This window comes from Carcharodon carcharias, chromosome 24 (assembly GCF_017639515.1).
Source record: "Carcharodon carcharias isolate sCarCar2 chromosome 24, sCarCar2.pri, whole genome shotgun sequence".
Classification (NCBI taxonomy): domain Eukaryota; kingdom Metazoa; phylum Chordata; class Chondrichthyes; order Lamniformes; family Lamnidae; genus Carcharodon; species Carcharodon carcharias.
The window spans coordinates 15,475,481-15,496,570 of record NC_054490.1 but is presented as its reverse complement, the minus strand read 5'-3'; the positions used below and the strand labels follow the sequence as shown (position 1 = coordinate 15,496,570).

The window sequence follows — 21,090 nt, the reverse complement described above, 5'->3', positions numbered from 1 at the left end:
TATAAAGGAGCAAAGGCTGTGTGTAAGGGGTGGGCATTTTAAGGTCTTGCAAGTGTGAAATGCCTTCAGCATCTATACCTCAAGCTGCTATCCTCAAAGGACTGAAGTTAAGAAAACTCTCTTGGAATTCAATTTGTTTAGGGTATCATGTTTCTTTGCCTGGGTCTTTTAAACTCTATCCGTCTTGCCGTTGCCTTAACAAAAATGTAACTGGGAGTTAGATTGATTTGGCGATTTAAAAGTTATCATAGTAGTCATTTGTAGATCCATGTATGTATTTAAAATCATTTCTCTTGTTAATAAATGCTTAGTCTAATTTTGTAAAAACCTATTGGTGGGCTTATGGCTGAATTCAGGGCAGGCATCTCGAAGTGTAGACAAATCGCAAAACAATTGTGGTAGTTGTTTCAAGTTGCCCTTTGGGATTTCAACAACTCAGCATTTTCCATCAGCTGTGCCATAACAGTGATGAAGAACTGTTTGCTGTAACTCAGTGAGTGATAATGACCTGGAACTTACTGCCTCGAAGGGTGGAGGATGCGGGATCGATGCGCGATGTCGAAAGGAAATTGGATGGGCACTTGAGAGAATTAAACTGGGGGGGCCTCCGGGGCTAAGGGCCAAGTGCTGGAAAATAGGATTAGTGTTGCCTGATCGTGGTTGACCAGTGTGGACATGATGGGCTGAATAGCCTCCTCCTGTGCTGTAAACGTCTATGGGTGGAACCGGGAAATGGGGACTTACTGGTTTCTCCACAGAGTCAGCGTGGACTTGATAAATTGAATGGACTCCTTCCGTGCCTAGTCTATGACCTCAGCACGAGCTCCTCCAGCCTACACTAATGTTAGTCCCATCCACATAGGGTGACAGATACTGCAGAGAGCAATAAAACCTAGATGTGCTTTTTCTAAAATCCTCCTTCATGGGGATGTAGGCTTCGCTGGCCGGACCCAGCATTTATTGCCCATCCCTAATTGCCCCTTGAGAAGGTGGTGGGTGAGCCACCTTCTTGAACCACTGCAGTCCCGTGTGATGTAGGTACACCCACAGCGCTGTTAGGGAGGGAGTTCCAGGATTTTGACCCAGCGACAGTGAAGGAACGGCCGATATATTTCCAAGTCAGGATGGTGAGAGGCTTGGAGGGGAACTTCCAGGTGGTGGTGTTCCCATGTGTCTGCTGCCCTTGTCCTTCTAGATGGTAGTGGTCGTGGGTTTGGGAGGTGCTGTCGAAGGAGCCTTGGTGAATTCCTGCAGTGCATCTTATAGATGGTACACACACTGCTGCTACTGTGCGTCAGTGGTGGAGGGAGTGAACGTTTGTGGATGTGGTGCCGATCAAGCGGGGCTGCTTTGTCCTGGACGGTGTCGAGCTTCTTGAGTGTTGTGGGAGCTGCACTCATCCAGGCAAGTGGGGAGTATCCATCACACTCCTGACTTGTGCCTTGTAGATGGTGGACAGGCTTTGGGGGGTCAGGAGGTGAGTTACTCACCACAGGATTCCCAGCCTCTGACCTGCCCTTGTAGCCACGGTATTTATATGGCTGGTCCAGTTCAGTTTCTGATGCAGGATGTTAATAGTTACACTTCTTCTTGCGTTCAGTAGTACAGAACTTGAGTATTGCTGGAAAAAGAGACACGTCAAAGCTTCTCATCTTGCACTCATCAGGACATTGACTCATTCCTCAGGGCAATGCCTTGACCAATCAGAGCCAAGCTGCTTGGCTTAAATTTCAAACATTACTTCGCAGTTAACTGCCAGTCACCATCACGGGGTGCATTCTTCATGGCAACACCTCTACCAATCAGTGTGCACTCGCCAACCAATCAGCACTCTCTTCACGTGCGGTATGAATTGTTGTTTTCCCCTGTCATGGGTGTTCTTGCAAAGTGCCCCGATGGGTGCGAGGTGAAAAGCTTTGACGTGTCCCCCCCCTTTCAGCAATCGTCTCTGACCAAAGGGGCCGGGCCGACCTGCAGCCCCACCACCTCCACCACGGGTAGGGCAAGGAGGCAGGGCCCCGAGTCCAGCCCAGCCGGAACGGGGAAAAAGGAATTGAGCCACTCCGGTCATCGCCGAGCCGACCAGCCTCCGCCTGTGAGCCGGGGTTGCCGTGGCAACGTGCAAATTGTGGCCCCGGAGCCATGGGTAGTGTTGGCGGAGGCCCCGACGTTCTGTCCGGCGTGTGGGCTGACCAGGAATCTCACCCGCTCTGACGACCCGGGGGGATTTGCGAGTTAACGGCCAGTCTGGCCGCATTGGGGACGTGTCTTCCCTGGACGTCAAGTGCCGGAGTGGGATTTGCACCCAGGGTTTGCGCTGGCTCAGAGCCAGGGAGGCCACCACTGCGCCCAGAGGCCTCCTACACTCGCTTCGGGGAACCAAACATGACAGGATTCGCGAGGCCTCACGTTCAACAAGTTTAATCGGGGTTTTTGACAGAGCGAGAACAGCCCCTGGAGTCACAGGCAGTAAGGGGGACGAACAACGTTACGGGCGACTTGAACCAGAACGAGGGCCGAACGGGGAGAACGTAACTGGCATTAAACGAGCGACAACAGCGATCGGCGGAGTAACAGGCTTGGAGCCGGACGGGCTGTTGTCCGGGGTCCTGCGGCCGGTTGGGGGACCCCCCGCCCCCCCAAACCTGGCCCTACAGCAGGCAACAGCTGCAGTCTCGCTTCCTGACTTGGGTGGCCCACAGGAGCCAGCTGAGTTTCTGCTGGGTGTAGGGAGGGTAGCGGGCAGAGTGCAGCTTTTCCAGCCCAGCGCTCTTCAACACGCAGGCCCGCTTGTGGGAGAAGGTGTCGAAGCTGAACTTGCCGTGGTACGCGCCGATCCCGCTGTAGCCTGCCGACAGTCAGAAAGAGGCAACGTCAGCCGCTCCCCGCCTGTTCTCCCACCCCTACACCCCTTCCCACCAGCACCCCCACCCCCTCCCCCTGCACCTCCCCCCAAGAACCCCCCCAATTTGTGTGTCAGCTGTGCCTCAGGGTGAAGCACGAAGGGTCAGTACTGAGGGAGCGCTGCACTGTCGGAGGGTCTGTACTGAGGGAGTGCTGCACTGTCGGAGGGTCTGTACTGAGGGAGCACCGCACTGTCGGAGGGTGAGTACTGAGGGAGTGCTGCACTGCTGGAGGGTCAGTACTGAGGGAGTGCTGCACTGTCAGAGGGTCAGTACTGTGGGAGTGCTGCACTGTCAGAGGGTCAGTACTGAGGGATTGCCGCACTGTCGGAGACTGAGTACTGAGGGAGTGCTGCACTGTCAGAGGGTCAGTACTGAGGGAGTGCTGCACTGTCGGAGGGTCTGTACTGAGGGAGTGCTGCACTGTCGGAGGGTCAGTACTGAGGGAGCACCGCACTGTCGGAGGGTGAGTACTGAGGGAGTGCTGCACTGTCGGAAGGTCAGTACTGAGGGAGTGCTGCACTGTCAGACAGTCAGTACTGAGGGATTGCCGCACTGTCGGAGACTGAGTACTGAGGGAGTGCTGCACTGTCGGAAGGTCAGTACTGAGGGAGCGCTGCACTGTCAGAGAATGAGTACTGAGGGAGTGCTGCACTGTCGGAGGGTCAGTACTGAGGGAGTGCTGCACTGTCAGACGGTCAGTACTGAGGGATTGCCGCACTGTCGGAGACTGAGTACTGAGGGAGTGCTGCACTGTCGGAAGGTCAGTACTGAGGGAGCGCTGCACTGTCAGAGAATGAGTACTGAGGGAGTGCTGCACTGTCGGAGGGTCAGTACTGAGGGAGTGCCGCACTGTCAGAAGGTCAGTACTGAGGAAGTGCTGCACTGTTGGAGGGTCAGTACTGAGAGAGCGCTGCACTGTCGGAGAGTCAGTACTGAGGGAGTGCGGCACTGTCGGAGGGTCACTACTGAGGGAGTGCGGCACTGTTGGAGGGTCAGTACTGAGGGAGTGCCGCAGTGTCAGAGGGTCAGTACTGAGGGAGAGCTGCACTGTTGGATGGTCAGTACTGAGGGAGCGCTGCACTGTGGGAGTGTCAATACTGTGGGAGTGATGGACAGTCACTGGGTATAAGTACAATTCTACACTTCTCACCTCCTATTCTACAGTCCCACCATCTCTCCAGCCACAATACCCTTGCCTCCTGCTCGAACGCAGCACCTGTTGCATTGTCAAAGGAAGCTAGCAGTCATTTTGTGAACAGCAAGCCCCCACAAACAGCAACGTGATAATGACAAGATCATCTGTTATTTTTATTGATGTTGGTTTAGGGATAAAGTTTGCACACTGGATACCAGTAGGCGGGGGACGTGTTGGGGTAGTGTGTGTGTGTGTGTGTGTGATGTGTGTGTGTGTGTGTGTGTGTCTGTGTGTCTGTGTGTGTGTGTGTGTGTGTGTGTGTGTGTGCGTGTGTGTGTGTGTGAGATGGTGTATGAGTATGTGTGTGTGTGAGTGCATGAATGTTTGTGTTTGCGGCGAGTCTGTGTGTGTGTCTGTGCCTGTGTGCCTGTGTGTGCGCTCATGCATGGAGAGTGTGTGCGTGCATGCGTGTGTATGTAGATATGTGTGTGTGTGCGTCTGTGTGTGTATATATCTGTGTGTGTGAGTGTGTGTGCGGATGCACCGGTATGTGTGTGTGGTATGTGTGTGAGACAGGGTGTGTGTTTGTGTGCGAGTGTCTGAGTTGTTGTGTGGTTGTGTGTCTGTCTGATGGTGTGTGTGCTTGTGGGAATGTGTGTGAGAGAGACGGTGTGTGTGCGTTTGAAACTATGTGTTTGTGTGTGAGTGAGAGTGGCATGATGGTTGTATTTTTGTGTGTCTGTGTGACGGTGTGTGTGTGTGTGTGTGTGTGACTGTGTGTTTGATGGTGTGTGTAAGTGTGTATTTGTCTGTGTGTGACAGATGGTGTTTGTGTGTGTGTCTGTGTGTCTGTGTGTGTGTGTCTGAGTGTGTATGTGTGTGTGTATGTACATATGTGTTTGTGTGTGTGGGTGTCTGCATGTGTGTATATATCTGTGTATGCACATCCTTGTGTGTGTGAGGTGTGTGAAGTGTGTGTGAGAGACAGGTTGTGTGTTTGTGTACGGGTGTCTGAGACGTTGTGCGTTGTGTGCTTGTGCATCTGTCTGACAGTGTTTGTGCTTCTGTGTATGTGTGTGTGAGAGACTGTCCGTGTGCATGTGACAGTGTGTGTGTGTGTGTGCGTGTGTGTGTGCATGATGGTTGTGTGTTTGTGTGACTGTGTATGTGACTGTGTGTTTGATGGTGTGTGTGTGTATTTGTTTGTCTGTGTGAGACAGTGTGTGTGTGAGACGGTGCATGTGTGTGTCTGTGTGACAGTGTGTGTGTGTTGTGTGAGATGGTGTGTGTGTGACGGTGTGTGTATGTGTGACAGTGTGTGTGTGTGTGTGGGTGTGTGTGACGGTGTGTGTGTGTGTGTGACAGTGTGTGTGTGTGTGTGTGAGATGGTGTGTGTGTGTGACGGTGTGTGTGACGGTGTGACGGTGTGTGTGTGTGTGTGTGTGACAGTGTGTGTGTGTGTGTGTGTGAGATGGTGTGTGTGTGACGGTGTGTGTGACGGTGTGACGGTGTGTGTGTGTGTGTGTGTGTGTGTGTGAGATGGTGTGTGTGTGTGTGTGTGTGTGTGAGATGGTGTGTGTGTGTGTGTGTGACGGTGTGTGTGTGTGTGTGTGACAGTGTGTGTGTGTGTGAGATGGTGTGTGTGTGTGTGACGGTGTGTGTGACGGTGTGACGGTGTGTGTGTGTGTGAGATGGTGTGTGTGTGTGTGTGTGTGTGACGGTGTGTGTGTATGACGGTGTGTGTGTGTGTGTGTGAGACGTTGTGTGTGTGTGTGTGACGGTGTGTGTGTGTGACAGTGTGTCTGTGTGACGGTGTGAGTGTGTGAGACGGTGTGAGTGTGTGAGACGGTGTGAGTGTGTGAGACGGTGTGTCTGTGTGACGGTGTGAGTGTGTGAGACGGTGTGAGTGTGTGAGATGGTGTGTGTGTGTGACGGTGTGAGTGTGTGAGACGGTGTGAGTGTGTGAGACGGTGTGTGTGTGTGACGGTGTGAGTGTGTGAGACGGTGTGAGTGTGTGAGACGGTGTGTGTGTGTGACGGTGTGAGTGTGTGAGACGGTGTGTGTGTGTGACGGTGTGAGTGTGTGAGATGGTGTGAGTGTGTGTGACGGTGTGTGTGTGTGACGGTGTGAGTGTGTGAGACGGTGTGAGTGTGTGAGATGGTGTGTGTGTGTGACGGTGTGAGTGTGTGAGACGGTGTGAGTGTGTGAGACGGTGTGAGTGTGTGTGACGGTGTGAGTGTGTGTGACAGTGAGTGTGTGAGACGGTGTGAGTGTGTGAGACGGTGTGAGTGTGTGTGACGGTGTGAGTGTGTGTGACGGTGTGAGTGTGTGAGACGGTGTGTGTGTGTGACGGTGTGAGTGTGTGAGACGGTGTGAGTGTGTGAGATGGTGTGAGTGTGTGTGACGGTGTCTGTGTGATGGTGTGAGTGTGTGAGATGGTGTGAGTGTGTGAGACGGTGTGAGTGTGTGTGACAGTGTGTCTGTGTGACGGTGTGAGTGTGTGAGACGGTGTGAGTGTGTGTGACGGTGTGAGTGTGTGAGACGGTGTGTGTGTGTGACGGTGTGAGTGTGTGAGACGGTGTGAGTGTGTGAGATGGTGTGAGTGTGTGTGACGGTGTCTGTGTGATGGTGTGAGTGTGTGAGATGGTGTGAGTGTGTGAGACGGTGTGAGTGTGTGTGACAGTGTGTCTGTGTGACGGTGTGAGTGTGTGAGACGGTGTGAGTGTGTGTGACGGTGTGAGTGTGTGAGACGGTGTGTGTGTGTGACGGTGTGAGTGTGTGAGACGGTGTGAGTGTGTGAGATGGTGTGAGTGTGTGTGACGGTGTCTGTGTGATGGTGTGTGTGTGTGACGGTGTGAGTGTGTGAGACGGTGTGAGTGTGTGTGACAGTGTGTCTGTGTGACGGTGTGAGTGTGTGAGACGGTGTGTGTGTGAGACGGTGTGTGTGTGTGACGGTGTGAGTGTGTGAGACGGTGTGAGTGTGTGAGACGGTGTGAGTGTGTGTGATGGTGTGAGTGTGTGTGACGGTGTCTGTGTGATGGTGTGTGGGGTATTGGGGGGAACATAAGCTGGGATTGGGGCGCTTCCTGCTGTGTGTGTGTGACAGATAGGCCAATGAAGCCCGGGTATTTCTCGCTCTCTGTTCTGTGGGTCTCAGCCCCAGTGACGGACTCACCAATCCCTCCAAAGGGCAACGTGTTGAGAATCATTTGCACCAGGTTATCATTGGAACAGAAGCCACCACTACTGGTTTTCTGCAACATTTCATTCACCACCTGGAACACAGGGTCAGAAACGTGAGCATCTCACAATGTTCAGGTCAATTCATCAAATATCATCACAAATCGCAGGGACTCCAAAAGCCGGCTTGTGGCAGACACACAACTGACAGGACAAGAGAACGAGCAGAGAATGAAAAAGAGAGAGTGAGTCAGAGTGAGAGAGAGGGAGGGAGAGGGACTTGAAGAGAGGGAGAAAATAGGAGTCTGCGTGTCTGAGTTTGTGTGTGTTGAAATGTGTGTGTGTGTGTGTGTGAGAGAGCGTATGCGAGCGTATGAGTGTCTGCGAGTGTATAAGTGTCTGCGAGTGTATAAGTGTCTGCGAGTGTATGAGTGTCTGCGAGTGTATGAGTGTCTGCGAGCGTATGAGTGTCTGCGAGTGTATGAGTGTCTGCGAGTGTATGAGTGTCTGCGAGTGTATGAGTGTCTGCGAGCGTATGAGTGTCTGCGAGTGTATGAGTGTCTGCGAGTGTATGAGTGTCTGCGAGTGTATGAGTGTCTGCGAGTGTATGAGTGTCTGCGAGCGTATGAGTGTCTGCGAGCGTATGAGTGTCTGCGAGTGTATGAGTGTCTGCGAGTGTATGAGTGTCTGCGAGCGTATGAGTGTCTGCGAGTGTATGAGTGTCTGCGAGTGTATGAGTGTCTGCGAGTGTATGAGTGTCTGCGAGTGTATGAGTGTCTGCGAGTGTATAAGAGCATGTGAGTGTATGAGTGTGTGCGAGTGTATGAGTGTGTGCGAGTGTATGAGTGCGTGTGAGTGTATAAGAGCATGTGAGTGTATGAGTGTGTGCGAGTGTATGAGTGTGTGCGAGTGTATGAGTGCGTGTGAGTGTATAAGAGCATGTGAGTGTATGAGTGTGTGCGAGTGTATGAGTGTCTGCGAGTGTATGAGTGCGTGCGAGTGTATGAGTGTCTGCGAGCGTATGAGTGTCTGCGAGTGTATGAGTGTCTGCGAGTGTATGAGTGTCTGCGAGCGTATGAGTGTCTGCGAGCGTATGAGTGTCTGCGAGCGTATGAGTGTCTGCGAGTGTATGAGTGTCTGCGAGTGTATGAGTGTCTGCGAGTGTATGAGTGTCTGCGAGTGTATGAGTGTCTGCGAGTGTATGAGTGTCTGCGAGCGTATGAGTGTCTGCGAGTGTATGAGTGTCTGCGAGCGTATGAGTGTCTGCGAGTGTATGAGTGTCTGCGAGTGTATGAGTGTCTGCGAGTGTATGAGTGTCTGCGAGTGTATAAGAGCATGTGAGTGTATGAGTGTGTGCGAGTGTATGAGTGTGTGCGAGTGTATGAGTGCGTGTGAGTGTATAAGAGCATGTGAGTGTATGAGTGTGTGCGAGTGTATGAGTGTGTGCGAGTGTATGAGTGCGTGTGAGTGTATAAGAGCATGTGAGTGTATGAGTGTGTGCGAGTGTATGAGTGTCTGCGAGTGTATGAGTGCGTGCGAGTGTATGAGTGCGTGCGAGTGTATGAGTGTCTGCGAGTGTATGAGTGCGTGCGAGTGTATGAGTGCGTGCGAGTGTATGAGTGTCTGCGAGTGTATGAGTGCGTGCGAGTGTATGAGTGTGTGCGAGTGTATGAGTGCGTGCGAGTGTATGAGTGTGTGCGAGTGTATGAGCGTCTGCGAGTGTATGAGTGCGTGTGAGTGTATGAGTGTGAGTGTGTGTCTGAGTATGAGTGTGTGTGAGTGTGTGTAAGTGCATGTGAGTGCGTGTGAGTGCATGTGAGTATGTGTGTATGTTGGTGTGCCCATGTGAGTGTGTGAATGTATGTGAGTGTGTGTGTATTTTTATATTTGGGCGTGTGAGTGTGTGCAGGTGAGAGAGAGTGTGCCTGTGTGTGTCTGAGTGTGTGTGTGAACATGTAGGAGTATGGCTGAGCCTGTGGGTACATAAAAGTGCGTGAGGAAAGTGAGTGGAAAGTGTCTGACTGTTTGTGTACATCTGTGTGTGTCCATGTGCATATGTGTGTGTGTGTGTGGGTGTGTGTGTGCGAGTGTGTGTGCGTGAGTGAATGGGTGATTGAATGTCTGTTTGTGTGAGTATGTGTGTGTGAATGTGTGTGAAAATGTGTTGTAGTGTGTCCATGTGGGTGGGTGTGAGTGTGCTGGGTGTGTGTCTGAGTGTGTGTGTGAGTGTCAGAGCATACGTGAGTGTGTGTGGGTGTGTGTGTATAGGTGTATGTGTGAGCGTGTGTGATATGTGTGAATGTGTGTGTGTGAGTGTGTGTGAGCGTATGAGTGTGTGAGAGTGTGTGTGTGGGTTTGTGTGAGTGTGGGAGCTTGTGTGAGTGCATGTGTGGGTGTGTATGTGTGTGAGTTTGTCTGAGTGTGTGTTTGACCGTGTGTGTAAGGGTTTGTGTGTGAGTGTGTGTGTTTGCATGTGTTTGTGTTTGAGTGGTTGGGTGTGTGTTTATGCACGTGTGTGTCTGAGTGGGTGGGTGTGTGTATCCAAGAGCATGTGTGAGTGTCTGTGGGCATGTGTGTGTGTGGGTGTATGTGAGTGTGTGTGGGTGTTTGTGAGTGTGTTGGTTGTGTGTCTCAGTGCGTATACGAGTGTGTCTGAGTGTGTATGTATGAGTATATGTGTCTGTGCGTGCATATGTGTGTCTGTGTGTGTGAGTGTGTGGGTGTGTGAGAGTGTGTGGAAGTGTGTGTGAGTGTGTATGTGAGTATGTGTGTGTGGGTGTGTATGTGTCTGATTGTGTGCATCTGTGTGTGTGTGTGTGTGTGAGTGTGAGTATGTATATGAGTGTGAGTATGTGTGAGTGTGAGTATGTGTGGGTGTGTGTGACTGTGGGTGTGGGTGTGAGTGTGTGTGTGTGTGAGTGTGTGTGGGTGTGAGTGTATGAGTGAGTGTGTGAGTGAGTGGGTGTGTGTGTGTGGGTGTGAGTGTGTGAGTGTGTGTGAGTGTGTGCGTGAGTGAGTGTGTGAGTGTGTGTGGGTGTGTGTGTGTGTGATTGTGTGTGAGTGTGGGTGTGAGTGTGTGTGGGTGTGTGTGTGTGTGGGTGTGAGTGTGTGAGAGTATGTGTGGGTGTGAGTGTGTGTGGGTGTGTGTGTGTGTGATTGTGTGTGTGTGGGTGTGAGTGTGTGTGGGTGTGTGTGTGTGGGTGTGAGTGTGTGAGAGTGTGTGTGGGTGTGAGTGTGTGAATGTATGTGAGTGTGTGTGTATTTTTATATTTAGGTGCGTGAGTGTGTGCAGGTGAGATAGAGTGTGCCTGTGTGTGTCTGAGTGTGTGTGAGAACGTGTAGGAGTGTGGCTGAGCCTGTGGGCACATAAAAGTGCGTGAGGAAATTGAGTGGAAAGTGTCTGACTGTTTGTCTGCATGTGTGTGTGCATGTGCATATGTGTGTGTGTGCGTGTGTGTGTGTGTGTGTGTGGGTGTGAGTGAGTGTGTGAGTGTGTGTGTGAGAGTGTGTTTGTGGGTGTGAGTGAGTGAGTGTGTGTGGGTGTGAGTGAATGTGTGTGTGTGAGTGAGTGTGTGAGTGAGTGTGAGTGAGTGTGTGAGTGTATGAGTGAGTGTGTGAGTGTGTGTGCATGAGTGTGTTTGTGTGTGTGTGGGTGTGAGTGCGTGTGTGTGTGTGTGTGGGTGTATGTGTTTGTGAGTGTGTGCGCATGAGTGAATGGGTGATTGAATGTCTGTTTGTGTGAGTATGTGTGTGTGAAACTGTGTATGTGATTGTGTGTTCTAGTGTGTCCATGTGGATGTGTGTGAGTGTGTTGGGTGTGTGTCTGAGTGTGTGTGTGAGTGTCAGAGCATATGTGAGTGTGTGTGTGTGTGTGTGTGTGTGTGTGTATAGGTGTGTGTGTGAGCGTGTGTGATATGTGTGAATGTGTGTGTGTGAGTGTATGAGTGTGTGTGGGTTTGTGTGAGTGTGGGAGCTTGTGTGAGTGCATGTGTGGGTGTGTATGTGTGTGAGTTTGTCTGAGTGTGTGTTTGACCGTGTGTGTGAGGGTTTGTGTGTGAGTGTGTGTGTTTGCATGTGTTTGTGTCTGAGTGGTTGGGTGTGTGTTTACGCGCGTGTGTGTCTGAGTGGGTGAGTGTGTGTATCCAAGAGCGTGTGTGAATGTCTGTGGGCATGTGTGTGTGTGGGTGTATGTGAGTGTGTGTGTGTGTTTGTCAGTGTGTTGGGTGTGTGTCTGAGTGCGTGTGTGTGTGTCAGAGCGTATATGAGTGTGTGTGGGTGTGTATGTGTGAGTGTGTGTCTGGGTTTGTATGTATGAGTATATGTGTCTGTGTGTGCATGTGTGTGAGTGGATGTGGGTGTGTCTGAGTGTGTATATCTGAGTGTGTGTGTGAGTATGTGTGTGCATGTCTGAGTGTGTATGAGTGTGAGTATGTGTGGGTGTGGGTGTGTATTTGAGTGTGTATGTGCATGTGTGAGTGGATGTGAGTGGGTGTGTGGGTGTGTGTGGGTGTGAGTGGGTGTGCGTGTGGGTGTGTGAGAGTGTGTGTGAGTGTGTGTGTGTATGTGAGTATGTGTGGTTTGGGTGTGTATGTGTCTGATTGTGTGTGTCTGGGTGTGTGTGTGTGTATGTGAGTGTGAGTATGTGTGTGTGTGAGTGTGAGTATGTGTGTGTGTGAGTGTGAGTATGTGTGTGAGTGTGAGTATGTGTGGCTGTGTCTGAGTGTGTGTGAGTATGTGTGTGTGGGTGTGGTTGTGTGACTGAGTGTGTGTGTGTGTGTGTGTGTGGGTGTGAATGAGTGTGTGTGTGTATCTGTGTGGGTGTAAGTATATGTGTGGGTGTGTGTGTGGGTGTGGGTGTGAGTGTGTGTGTCTGTGTGGATGTGAGTGTGTGTGTGTCAGTATGGGTGAGAGTTTGTGTGTGAGTGGGTGTGTGTGGGTGTGTGTGTGGGTGTGAGTGTTTGTGTGTGTTTGGAAGAGAGTCTGTGTTTGTGAGTGTGTGTGGGTGTGTGACTGTGAGTGAGTGAGTGAGTGAGTGTGTGTGTGTGAGTGTGTGTGCGGGTGTGTGTGGGTGTGAGTGAGTGTGAGTGAGTGTGAGTGAGTGGTGTGGGTGTGTGAGTGTGTGTATGTGTGGGTGTGAGTGAGTGTGAGTGAGAGTGAGTGAGTGTAAGTGTGTTTGAGTCTGTGTGAGTGTGTGTGTGTGAGAGTATGTGTGTGGGTGTGAGTGAGTGTCTGAGTGTGTGTGTGAGACTGTGTTTGTGGGTGTGAGTGTGTGTGAGTGAGTGTGCGTGTGGGTGAATGTCTGTGTGAGTGTGTGTGTGGGTGTGAGTGTGTGAGCGTGTGTGAGAGTGTGTGTGTGGGTTTGTGTGAGTGTGGGAGCTTGTGTGAGTGCATGTGTGGGTGTGTATGTGTGTGAGTTTGTCTGAGTGTGTGTTTGACCGTGTGTGTGAGGGTTTGTGTGTGAGTGTGTGTGTTTGCATGTGTTTGTGTTTGAGTGGTTGTGTGTGTGTATCCAAGAGCGTGTGTATCTGTGGGAATGTGTGTGTGTGGGTGTATGTGAGTGTGTGTGGGTGTTTGTGAGTGTGTTGGGTGTGTGTCTGAGTGCGTATATGTGTCAGAGCATATATGAGTGTGTGTGGGTGTGTGTGCGTGAGTGTGTGTCTGAGTCTGTATGTATGAGTATATGTGTCTGTGTGTTCATGTGTGTGTCTGTGTGTGTGTGGATGTGGGTGTGTCTGAGTGTGTACGTATGAGTATATGTGTCTGTGTGTGCATGTGTATGTCTGTGTGTGTGTGGATGTGGGTGTGTCTGAGTGTGTGTAGGTGTGTCTGAGTGTGTATATCTGTGTGTGTGTATGTGTGTGCATGTCTGAGAGTGTGTGAATGTGAGAATGTTTGGGTGTGGGTGTGAGTGAGTGTGAGTGTGTGTGTGTGTGAGAGTGTGTGTGTGGGTGTGAGTGAGTGTATGTGCGAGAGTGTGTTTGTGGGTGTGAGTGAGTCTGTGAGTGTGTGTGTGAGTGTGTGTGTGTGTGTGAGTGAGTGTGTGTGTGAGTGTGTGTGTTAATGGGTGTGAGTGTGTGTGTATGGGTGTGAGTGTGTGTGTGGGTGTGAGTGCGTGTGTGAGTGTGTGAGTGGATGTGAGTGTGTGTGGGTGTGAGTGTGTGCGTGTGTGTGCGAGTGTCTGTGTATGTGTGTGTCTGTGTAGATGAGAGTTTGTGTGTGTGTGTGTGTGTGGGTGTGTGCGAGTGAATGCGCGTGTGTGTGCGTGTGTGTGTGTGTGTGAGTGAGTGTGTGTGTGTGAGTGAGTGTGTGGGTGTGTGTGGGTGTGAATGTATGTGAGTGTGTGTGTGTGAGTGTGTGTGTGTGAGTGTGTGTGTGGGTGTGAGTTTATGTGTGTTTCTGTGTGGATGAGAGTTTGTGTGTGTGTGTGTGTGTGTGTGTGTGTGTGGGTGGGTGTGAGTGAGTGTCTGTGTGTGAGTGTTTGTGTGTGTGTGGGTGAGTGTGAGTGTGTGGGTGTGAGTGTGTGTGTGGGTGTGAGTGTGTGTGTGAGTGTGTGTGTGGGTGTGAGTGTGTGTGTCTCTGTGTGAGTGTGTGTGTGGCTGGGTGTGAGTGAGTGTCTGTGTGTGAGTGTGTGTGTGTGTGTGGGTGAGTGTGAGTGTGTGGGTGTGAGTGTGTGTGTGGGTGTGAGTGTGTGTGTGTGTGTGTGTGTGTGAGTGTGTGAGTGTGTGTGTGTGTTTGTGGGTGTGAGTGTGGGTGTGAGTGTGTGTGTGGGTGTGTGTGTGGGTGTGAGTGTGTGAGTGTGTGTGTGGGTGTGAGTGTCTGTGTGTGTGTTTGTGGGTGTGAGTGTGGGTGTGAGTGTGTATGTAGGTGTGAGTGTATGTGTGTTTCTGTGTGGATGAGAGTTTGTGTGTGAGTGTGTGTGTGTGTGTGGGTGGGTGTGAGTGAGTGTCTGTGTGTGAGTGTTTGTGTGTGTGTGGGTGAGTGTGAGTGTGTGTGTGTGAGTGTGTGTGTGGGTGTGAGTGTGTGTGTGAGTGTGTGTGTGGGTGTGAGTGTGTGTGTGGGTGTGCGTGTGGGTGTGAGTGTGTGAGTGTGTGTGTGGGTGTGAGTGCCTGTGTGTGTGTTTGTGGGTGTGAGTGTGGGTGTGAGTGTGTATGTAGGTGTGAGTGTATGTGTGTTTCTGTGTGGATGAGAGTTTGTGTGTGAGTGTGTGTGTGTGTGTGTATGGGTGGGTGTGAGTGTCTGTGTGTCAGTGTTTGTGTGTGTGTGGGTGAGTGTGAGTGTGTGTGTGGGTGTGAGTGTGTGTGTGAGTGTGTGTGTGGGTGTGAGTGTGTGTGTGGGTGTGAGTGTGTGTGTGAGTGTGTGTGTGGGTGTGAGTGTGTGTGTCTCTGTGTGAGTGTGTGTGTGTGGCTGGGTGTGTGTGAGTGTCTGTGTGTGAGTGTGTGTGTGTGGGTGAGTTTGAGTGTGTGGGTGTGAGTGTGTGTGTGTGTGTGTGTGTGTGAGTGTGTGTGTGTGAGTGTGTGTGTGTGTGTGTGTGAGTGTGTGTGTGTGTGTGAGTGTGAGTGTGTGTGTGTGTGTGTGTGTGAGTGTGTGTGTGTGTGTGTGTGTGTGTGTGAGTGTGTGTGTGTGTGTGTGTGTGTGAGTGTGTGTGTGGGTGTGAGTGTGCGTGTCTCTGTGTGAGTGTTTGTATATGGCCTCTATCATTTCCCTCCATCCATTGTTTAAGCTGACTGATACCATCCATGCTGCATCTCACTTACCACAGTTAGGAACTCGATATAGTTTAAGTAAGTAGTGTTTGTGGTTGTGGGTGTTAGGAATAAACTACAGCTTTAAGTTTAAGTTTTTTCTTTAAGTTTAAGTCTGTTGTATGTTTTATTTGTGGGTTAAAAGGGTGAAAGCTGAGCTTTAGTTCCACTTTAAACCGGTGCCTGCAGGTGAGCGTGTTTTCCTGTATACCTGCATTTTTAATAAGGTTTTATGACTCATTGAAATAGAAAAACTGGGTTGTTGCCTAGCAACAGGGGACCCACAGACACAGGGAGAAAAAGAACAGCAATTTTTTAGTTCACTTGAAACTGGGAGCCAGGAGAAGCCGAACGCAGCAGAGGGAACTGCAGGGAGCAGATTTCCCAAAAGGACCAAAAGACCCCAAGCCAAGGGGTGGGACAGAGAGGAGGGATCCTGAGAAGATCTTCTAGTCAAAGGAAAAGAACAGGAATCTGGAAATGGTCCTGTTAAGTGAATTTAAGAGTGAGGAGCAGGGGAAGGCTCCAAGCCTGAAGGAGGAAAGCTGCAGGACACAAGACTTAAAGCAAAATAGGCTTGAGAGAAGCCAGAAGACCTGAGGAAACAGCCAAAGGTTGGTGGGCACGTGAAGCATGGTGTTCTGTTGTGGTGGCTGAGAGAGAGTGTGCTGAACGAAGCTTGAATGCACGTGGTGATCCAACAGAGAGGGACATTGGAAGGAAAGTTCAACGCCCTTGTGGGAGGGCTCCGAGAGAGAGAGCATCATTTGGGAGAAGATTCCAAAGCGGGTTCTTTGAGAGTGGAGATTGGAAACCCTTGTGTGAAAGATGCAGGTTCCATGGGACTGGCTGCCCCAAGGGTGTGACAAGCATTTGGGGGGGGTGGGGGGGAGTTGATGGGAGATACATAGCATCTGTTTGGGGTGGCATCTGTCACTTGGTTTCGGAGTGTGGTGTGTCTGACCACAGGTCACCTATTGGTTTACATGGATTGTGTATTTACTGTGAACATGAGAGTATAAAGTAGCTTTTGTAAACCATGCCATCCTGATGAATATGGACATGTCTGTAAAAGCACAGCTGTGGGTGGAGGACTATAATAATATAGTTCATCTTTTCTTGGCTAACAACTGGTTTATTCCTTTGCTGAAAGCCCATCGGCTGACTCCTGTGACTCTGTTCAGTAACTGCCCTCTACGCTTCTGAACAAAAAGTAAGAGTTAGGATCGATCAAGCAGGGTCTCGCCCTGGGATCCGGGTTGTCCGGTGGTAACATCAGCAGGGCTCATAAACCCCTCCACCCCTCCAGCCCCACCCCCCACCAGCCTCAATGATGACCTGTTCACCCCACCTCCTGCTCCCCCTTCTAACTCGGTGCCCCATATGGAACTTCCTTCCTGAGCAAGGTCAGCTGACACCCCACCAGATCAAAGAGTGTGACAGCACCCCCCCGCCACCCACATCTGGTTGAGGCAGAGCGAGAGACAAAGGGGAAGGCAGAGAGAGAAGCAGAGAGAGGGAAAGTGAGGGAGAGAGGGAGAGAGGGGGAGAGCGATGGATAGAGAGGGAAAGATAGAGGTGGTTTGGACTCGGGTTATACCTGTTTCACATTTCCCTCCAGGTTCATGTCTGTTGGTCTTATCGCCCGAGACAGATGAAAGACATTATCAGGATTCGGCGTCTGCAACAGTCCGTCAGGGACCCCCCCCACAATCACCGAGCCTGCAGCTATCGGACTACAGAGGGCATCGCAGGCACAGCCTGCTCGTGTCTGCATCCATCTGGCTGTCGATGGGGGGTGCACTGTGCGATGGCAGGAAGAAATAGGGGTCTAGTTCCAGCCGCAGTGACCTCTAAGGGGTCTCGGTCAGGACGCACTGAACTCTAGCGGGGTCTCGGTCAGGCCGCACTGACCTATAGAGGGGTCTCGGTCAGGCCGCACTGACCTATAGAGGGGTCTAGGTCAGGCCGCACTGACCTATAGAGGGGTCTCGGTCAGTCCGCACTGACCTATAGAGGGGTCTCGGTCAGGCCGCACTGACCTATAGAGGGGTCTCGGTCAGTCCGCACTGACCTATAGAGGGGTCTTGGTCAGGCCTGGGTATACTCATGGGGACGGGGTTCAGAGCTCTCTGCTCCTGACTGGCTGGGACTGTCATCTCAGTACCGACCAGGCCTGGGTATATACATGGGGACCGGGTACAGAGCTCTCTGCACCATTCTGACTGGGCCTGTCATCTCAGTACCGCCCAGGCCAGGTTATATACTTGGGGACCGGGTCCGGAGCTCTCTGCACCTTACTGACTGGACCTGTCATCTCAGTACCGACCAGGCCTGGTTATATACATGGGGACCGGGTTCAGGACTCTCTGCACCTTACTGTTTGTAGCAAAAACATAGACGGCCAGAGGGTTTTGCTGCTTGTTGATAAAAGCAATAGCTTCCCCCATGGAGTTGACGTTAATGATTGGCAGAATTGGACCAAAAATCTCCTTTTGCATCACCGGATCTGATTCTTGAACATCTACCAGGACTGTCGGTGCTGGGAATAAAGCATAGAGAGGGAACATATATACAAAACCTCAAAAAAAACAATTACAAATTGTGTGGATAAGAATAATCAGCATGAAAAAAGGCAGGAAATAGCAAAGCAATTCATGTGGTAAGCAGACACGGTATTTAATTCACTGACCAGGAACACCGAATGAGAAAAGGGACACGGTATTTAATTCACTGACCCAGTAACACCGACTGAGACAAGGGACACGGTATTTAATTCACTGACACAGTAAAACCGACTGAGACAAGGGACACGGTATTTAATTCAATGACACAGTAATACCGACTGAGACAAGGGACACAGTATTTAATTCAATGACACAGTAACACTGACTGAGACAAGGGACACGGTATTTAATTCACTGACAAAGTAACACTGACTGAGACAAGGGACACGGTATTTAATTCACTGACACAGTAACACTGACTGAGACAAGGGACACGGTATTTAATTCACTGACACCGTCACACCGACTGAGACAAGGGACACGGTATTTAATTCACTGACACAGTCACACCGACTGAGACAAGGGACACGGTATTTAATTCACTGACATGGTAACACCGACAGAGACAAGGGACACGGTATTTAATTCACTGACACAGTAACACCGACTGAGACAAGGGACACGGTATTTAATTCACTGAGCCAGTAACACCGACTGAGACAAGGGACACGGTATTTAATTCACTGACACAGTTACACCGACTGAGACAAGGGACACGGTGTTTAATTCACTGACACAGTAACACTGACTGAGACAAGGGACACGGTATTTAATTCACTGACACAGTAACACCAACTGAGACAAGGGATACGGCATTTAATTCACTGACCCAGTGATACCGACTGAGACAAGGGACACGGCATTTAATTCACTGACACAGTAACACAGACTGAGACAAGGGACACGGTATTTAAATCACTGACACAGTAACACCGACTGAGACAAGGGACATGGCATTTAATTCACTGACACAGTAACACCGAGTGAGACAAGGGACACGGTATTTAATTCACTGACACAGTAACACCGACTGAGAAAAGGGACACGGTATTTAATTCACTGACACAGTAACACTGACTGAGACAAGGGACACGGTACTTAATTCACGGAGCCAGTAACACCGACTGAGACAAGGGACATGGCATTTAATTCACTGACACAGTAAAACCGACTGAGACAAGGGACACGGTATTTAATTCACTGACACAGTAACACCGACTGAGAAAAGGGACACGGTATTTAATTCACTGACACAGTAACACAGACTGAGACAAAGGACACGGTATTTAATTCACTGACACAGTAACACTGACTGAGACAAGGGACACGGTATTTAATTCACTGACACAGTAACACCGACTGAGACAAGGGACACGGTATTTAATTCACTGACCCAGTGATACCGACTGAGACAAGGGACACGGTATTTAATTCACTGACCCAGTGATACCGACTGAGACAAGGGACACGGTATTTAATTCACTGACACAGTAACACTGACTGAGACAAGGGACACTGTATTTAATTCACTGACACAGTAACACCGACTGAGACAAGGAACACGGTATTTAATTCACTGAGCCAGTAACACTGACTGAGACAAGGGACTCGGTATTTAATTCACTGACACAGTAACACCGACTGTGACAAGGGACACGGTATTTAAGTCACTGACACAGTAACACCGACTGAGACAAAAGACACGGTATTTAATTCACTGACACTGTAACACTGATTGAGACAAGGGACACGGTATTTAATTCACTGACACAGTAACACCGACTGAGACAAGGGACACGGTATTCAATTCACTGACACAGTAACACTGACTGAGACAAGGGACACGGTATTTAATTGACTGACACAGTAACACTGATTGAGACAAGGGACACGGTATTTAACTCACTGACACAGTAACACCGACTGAGACAAGGGACACGGTATTTAATTCACTGACACAGTAACACTGACTGAGACAAGGGACACGGTATTTAATTGACTGACACAGTAACACTGACTGAGACAAGGGACACGGTATTTAATTCACTGACACAGTAACACCGACTGAGACAAGGGACACGGTATTTAATTCACTGACACTGTAACACTGATTGAGACAAGGGACACGGTATTTAATTGACTGACACAGTAACACTGACTGAGACAAGGGACACGGTATTTAACTCACTGACACAGTAACACTGACTGAGACAAGGGACACGGTATTTAATTGACTGACACAGTAACACTGACTGAGACAAGGGACACGGTATTTAACTCACTGACACAGTAACACTGACTGAGACAAGCGATACGGTATTTAATTCACTGAGCCAGTAACACTGACTGAGACAAGGGACACGGTATTTAATTCAAAGAGCCAGTAACACCGCCTGAGACAAGGGACACGGTATTTAATTCACTGAGCCAGTAACACTGACTGAGACAAGGGACTCGGTATTTAATTCACTGACACAGTAACACCGACTGTGACAAGGGGCACGGTATTTAAGTCACTGACACAGTAACACTGACTGAGATAGGGGACACGCTATTTAATTCACTGACACAGTAACAGCGACTGAGACAAGGGACACGGTACTTAATTCACTGACACAGTAACACCGACTGAGACAAGGGACACCGTACTTAATTCACTGACACAGTAACACCGACTGAGACAAGGGACACGGTATTTAATTCACTGACACAGTAACACCGACTGAGACAAGGGACACGGTATTTAAGTCAATGCCACACTGATACTGACTGAGACAAGGGACACGGTATTTAATTCAAAGAGCCAGTAACACCGCCTGAGACAAGGGAAACGGTATTTAATTCACTGAGCCAGTAACACTGACTGAGACAAGGGACTCGGTATTTAATTCACTGACACAGTAACACCGACTGTGACAAGGGGCACGGTATTTAAGTCACTGACACAGTAACACTGACTGAGACAAGGGACACGGTACTTAATTCACTGACACAGTAACACCGACTGAGACAAGGGACACCGTACTTAATTCACTGACACAGTAACACCGACTGAGACAAGGGACACGGTATTTAATTCACTGACACAGTAACACCGACTGAGACAAGGGACACGGTATTTAATTAACTGACACAGTAACACTGACTGAGACAAGGGACACGGTATTTAACTCACTGACACAGTAACACTGACTGAGACAAGCGACACGGTATTTAATTCACTGAGCCAGTAACACTGACTGAGACAAGGGAGACGGTATTTAATTCACTGATCATTGACCCCGACTGAGACAAGGGACACGGTATTTAATTCACTGACACAGTAACACTGACTGAGACAAGGGACACGGTATTTAATTCACTGACCCAGTAACACCGACTGAGACAAGGGACACGGTATTTAATTTACTGACACAGTAACAACGACTGAGACAAGGGACACGGTATTTAATTCAATGCCACACTGATACTTCTGAGACAAGGGACACGGTATTTAATTCAGTAACACAGTGATACTGACTGCGACGGGGGACACGGTATTTAATTCACTGACACAGTAA

General features: G+C 50.1%; 1 protein-coding gene across 1 annotated transcript in view; it reads right to left on the bottom strand.

Moving 5' to 3' along the window:
* Positions 1 to 2,651: 2,651 nt before the first annotated feature.
* aldh3b1 (aldehyde dehydrogenase 3 family, member B1) overlaps positions 2,652 to 21,090 on the bottom strand; it is a 309,412-nt gene continuing 290,973 nt past the window's right edge. The window contains exons 7-9 of the mRNA XM_041174008.1: positions 17,339 to 17,505; positions 7,217 to 7,316; positions 2,652 to 2,848 (exon numbers count right to left, since the gene is read on the bottom strand). Coding sequence (XP_041029942.1) covers positions 2,652 to 2,848; positions 7,217 to 7,316; positions 17,339 to 17,505 — 464 coding nt within the window. The remainder of the gene's footprint in view (positions 2,849 to 7,216; positions 7,317 to 17,338; positions 17,506 to 21,090) is intronic.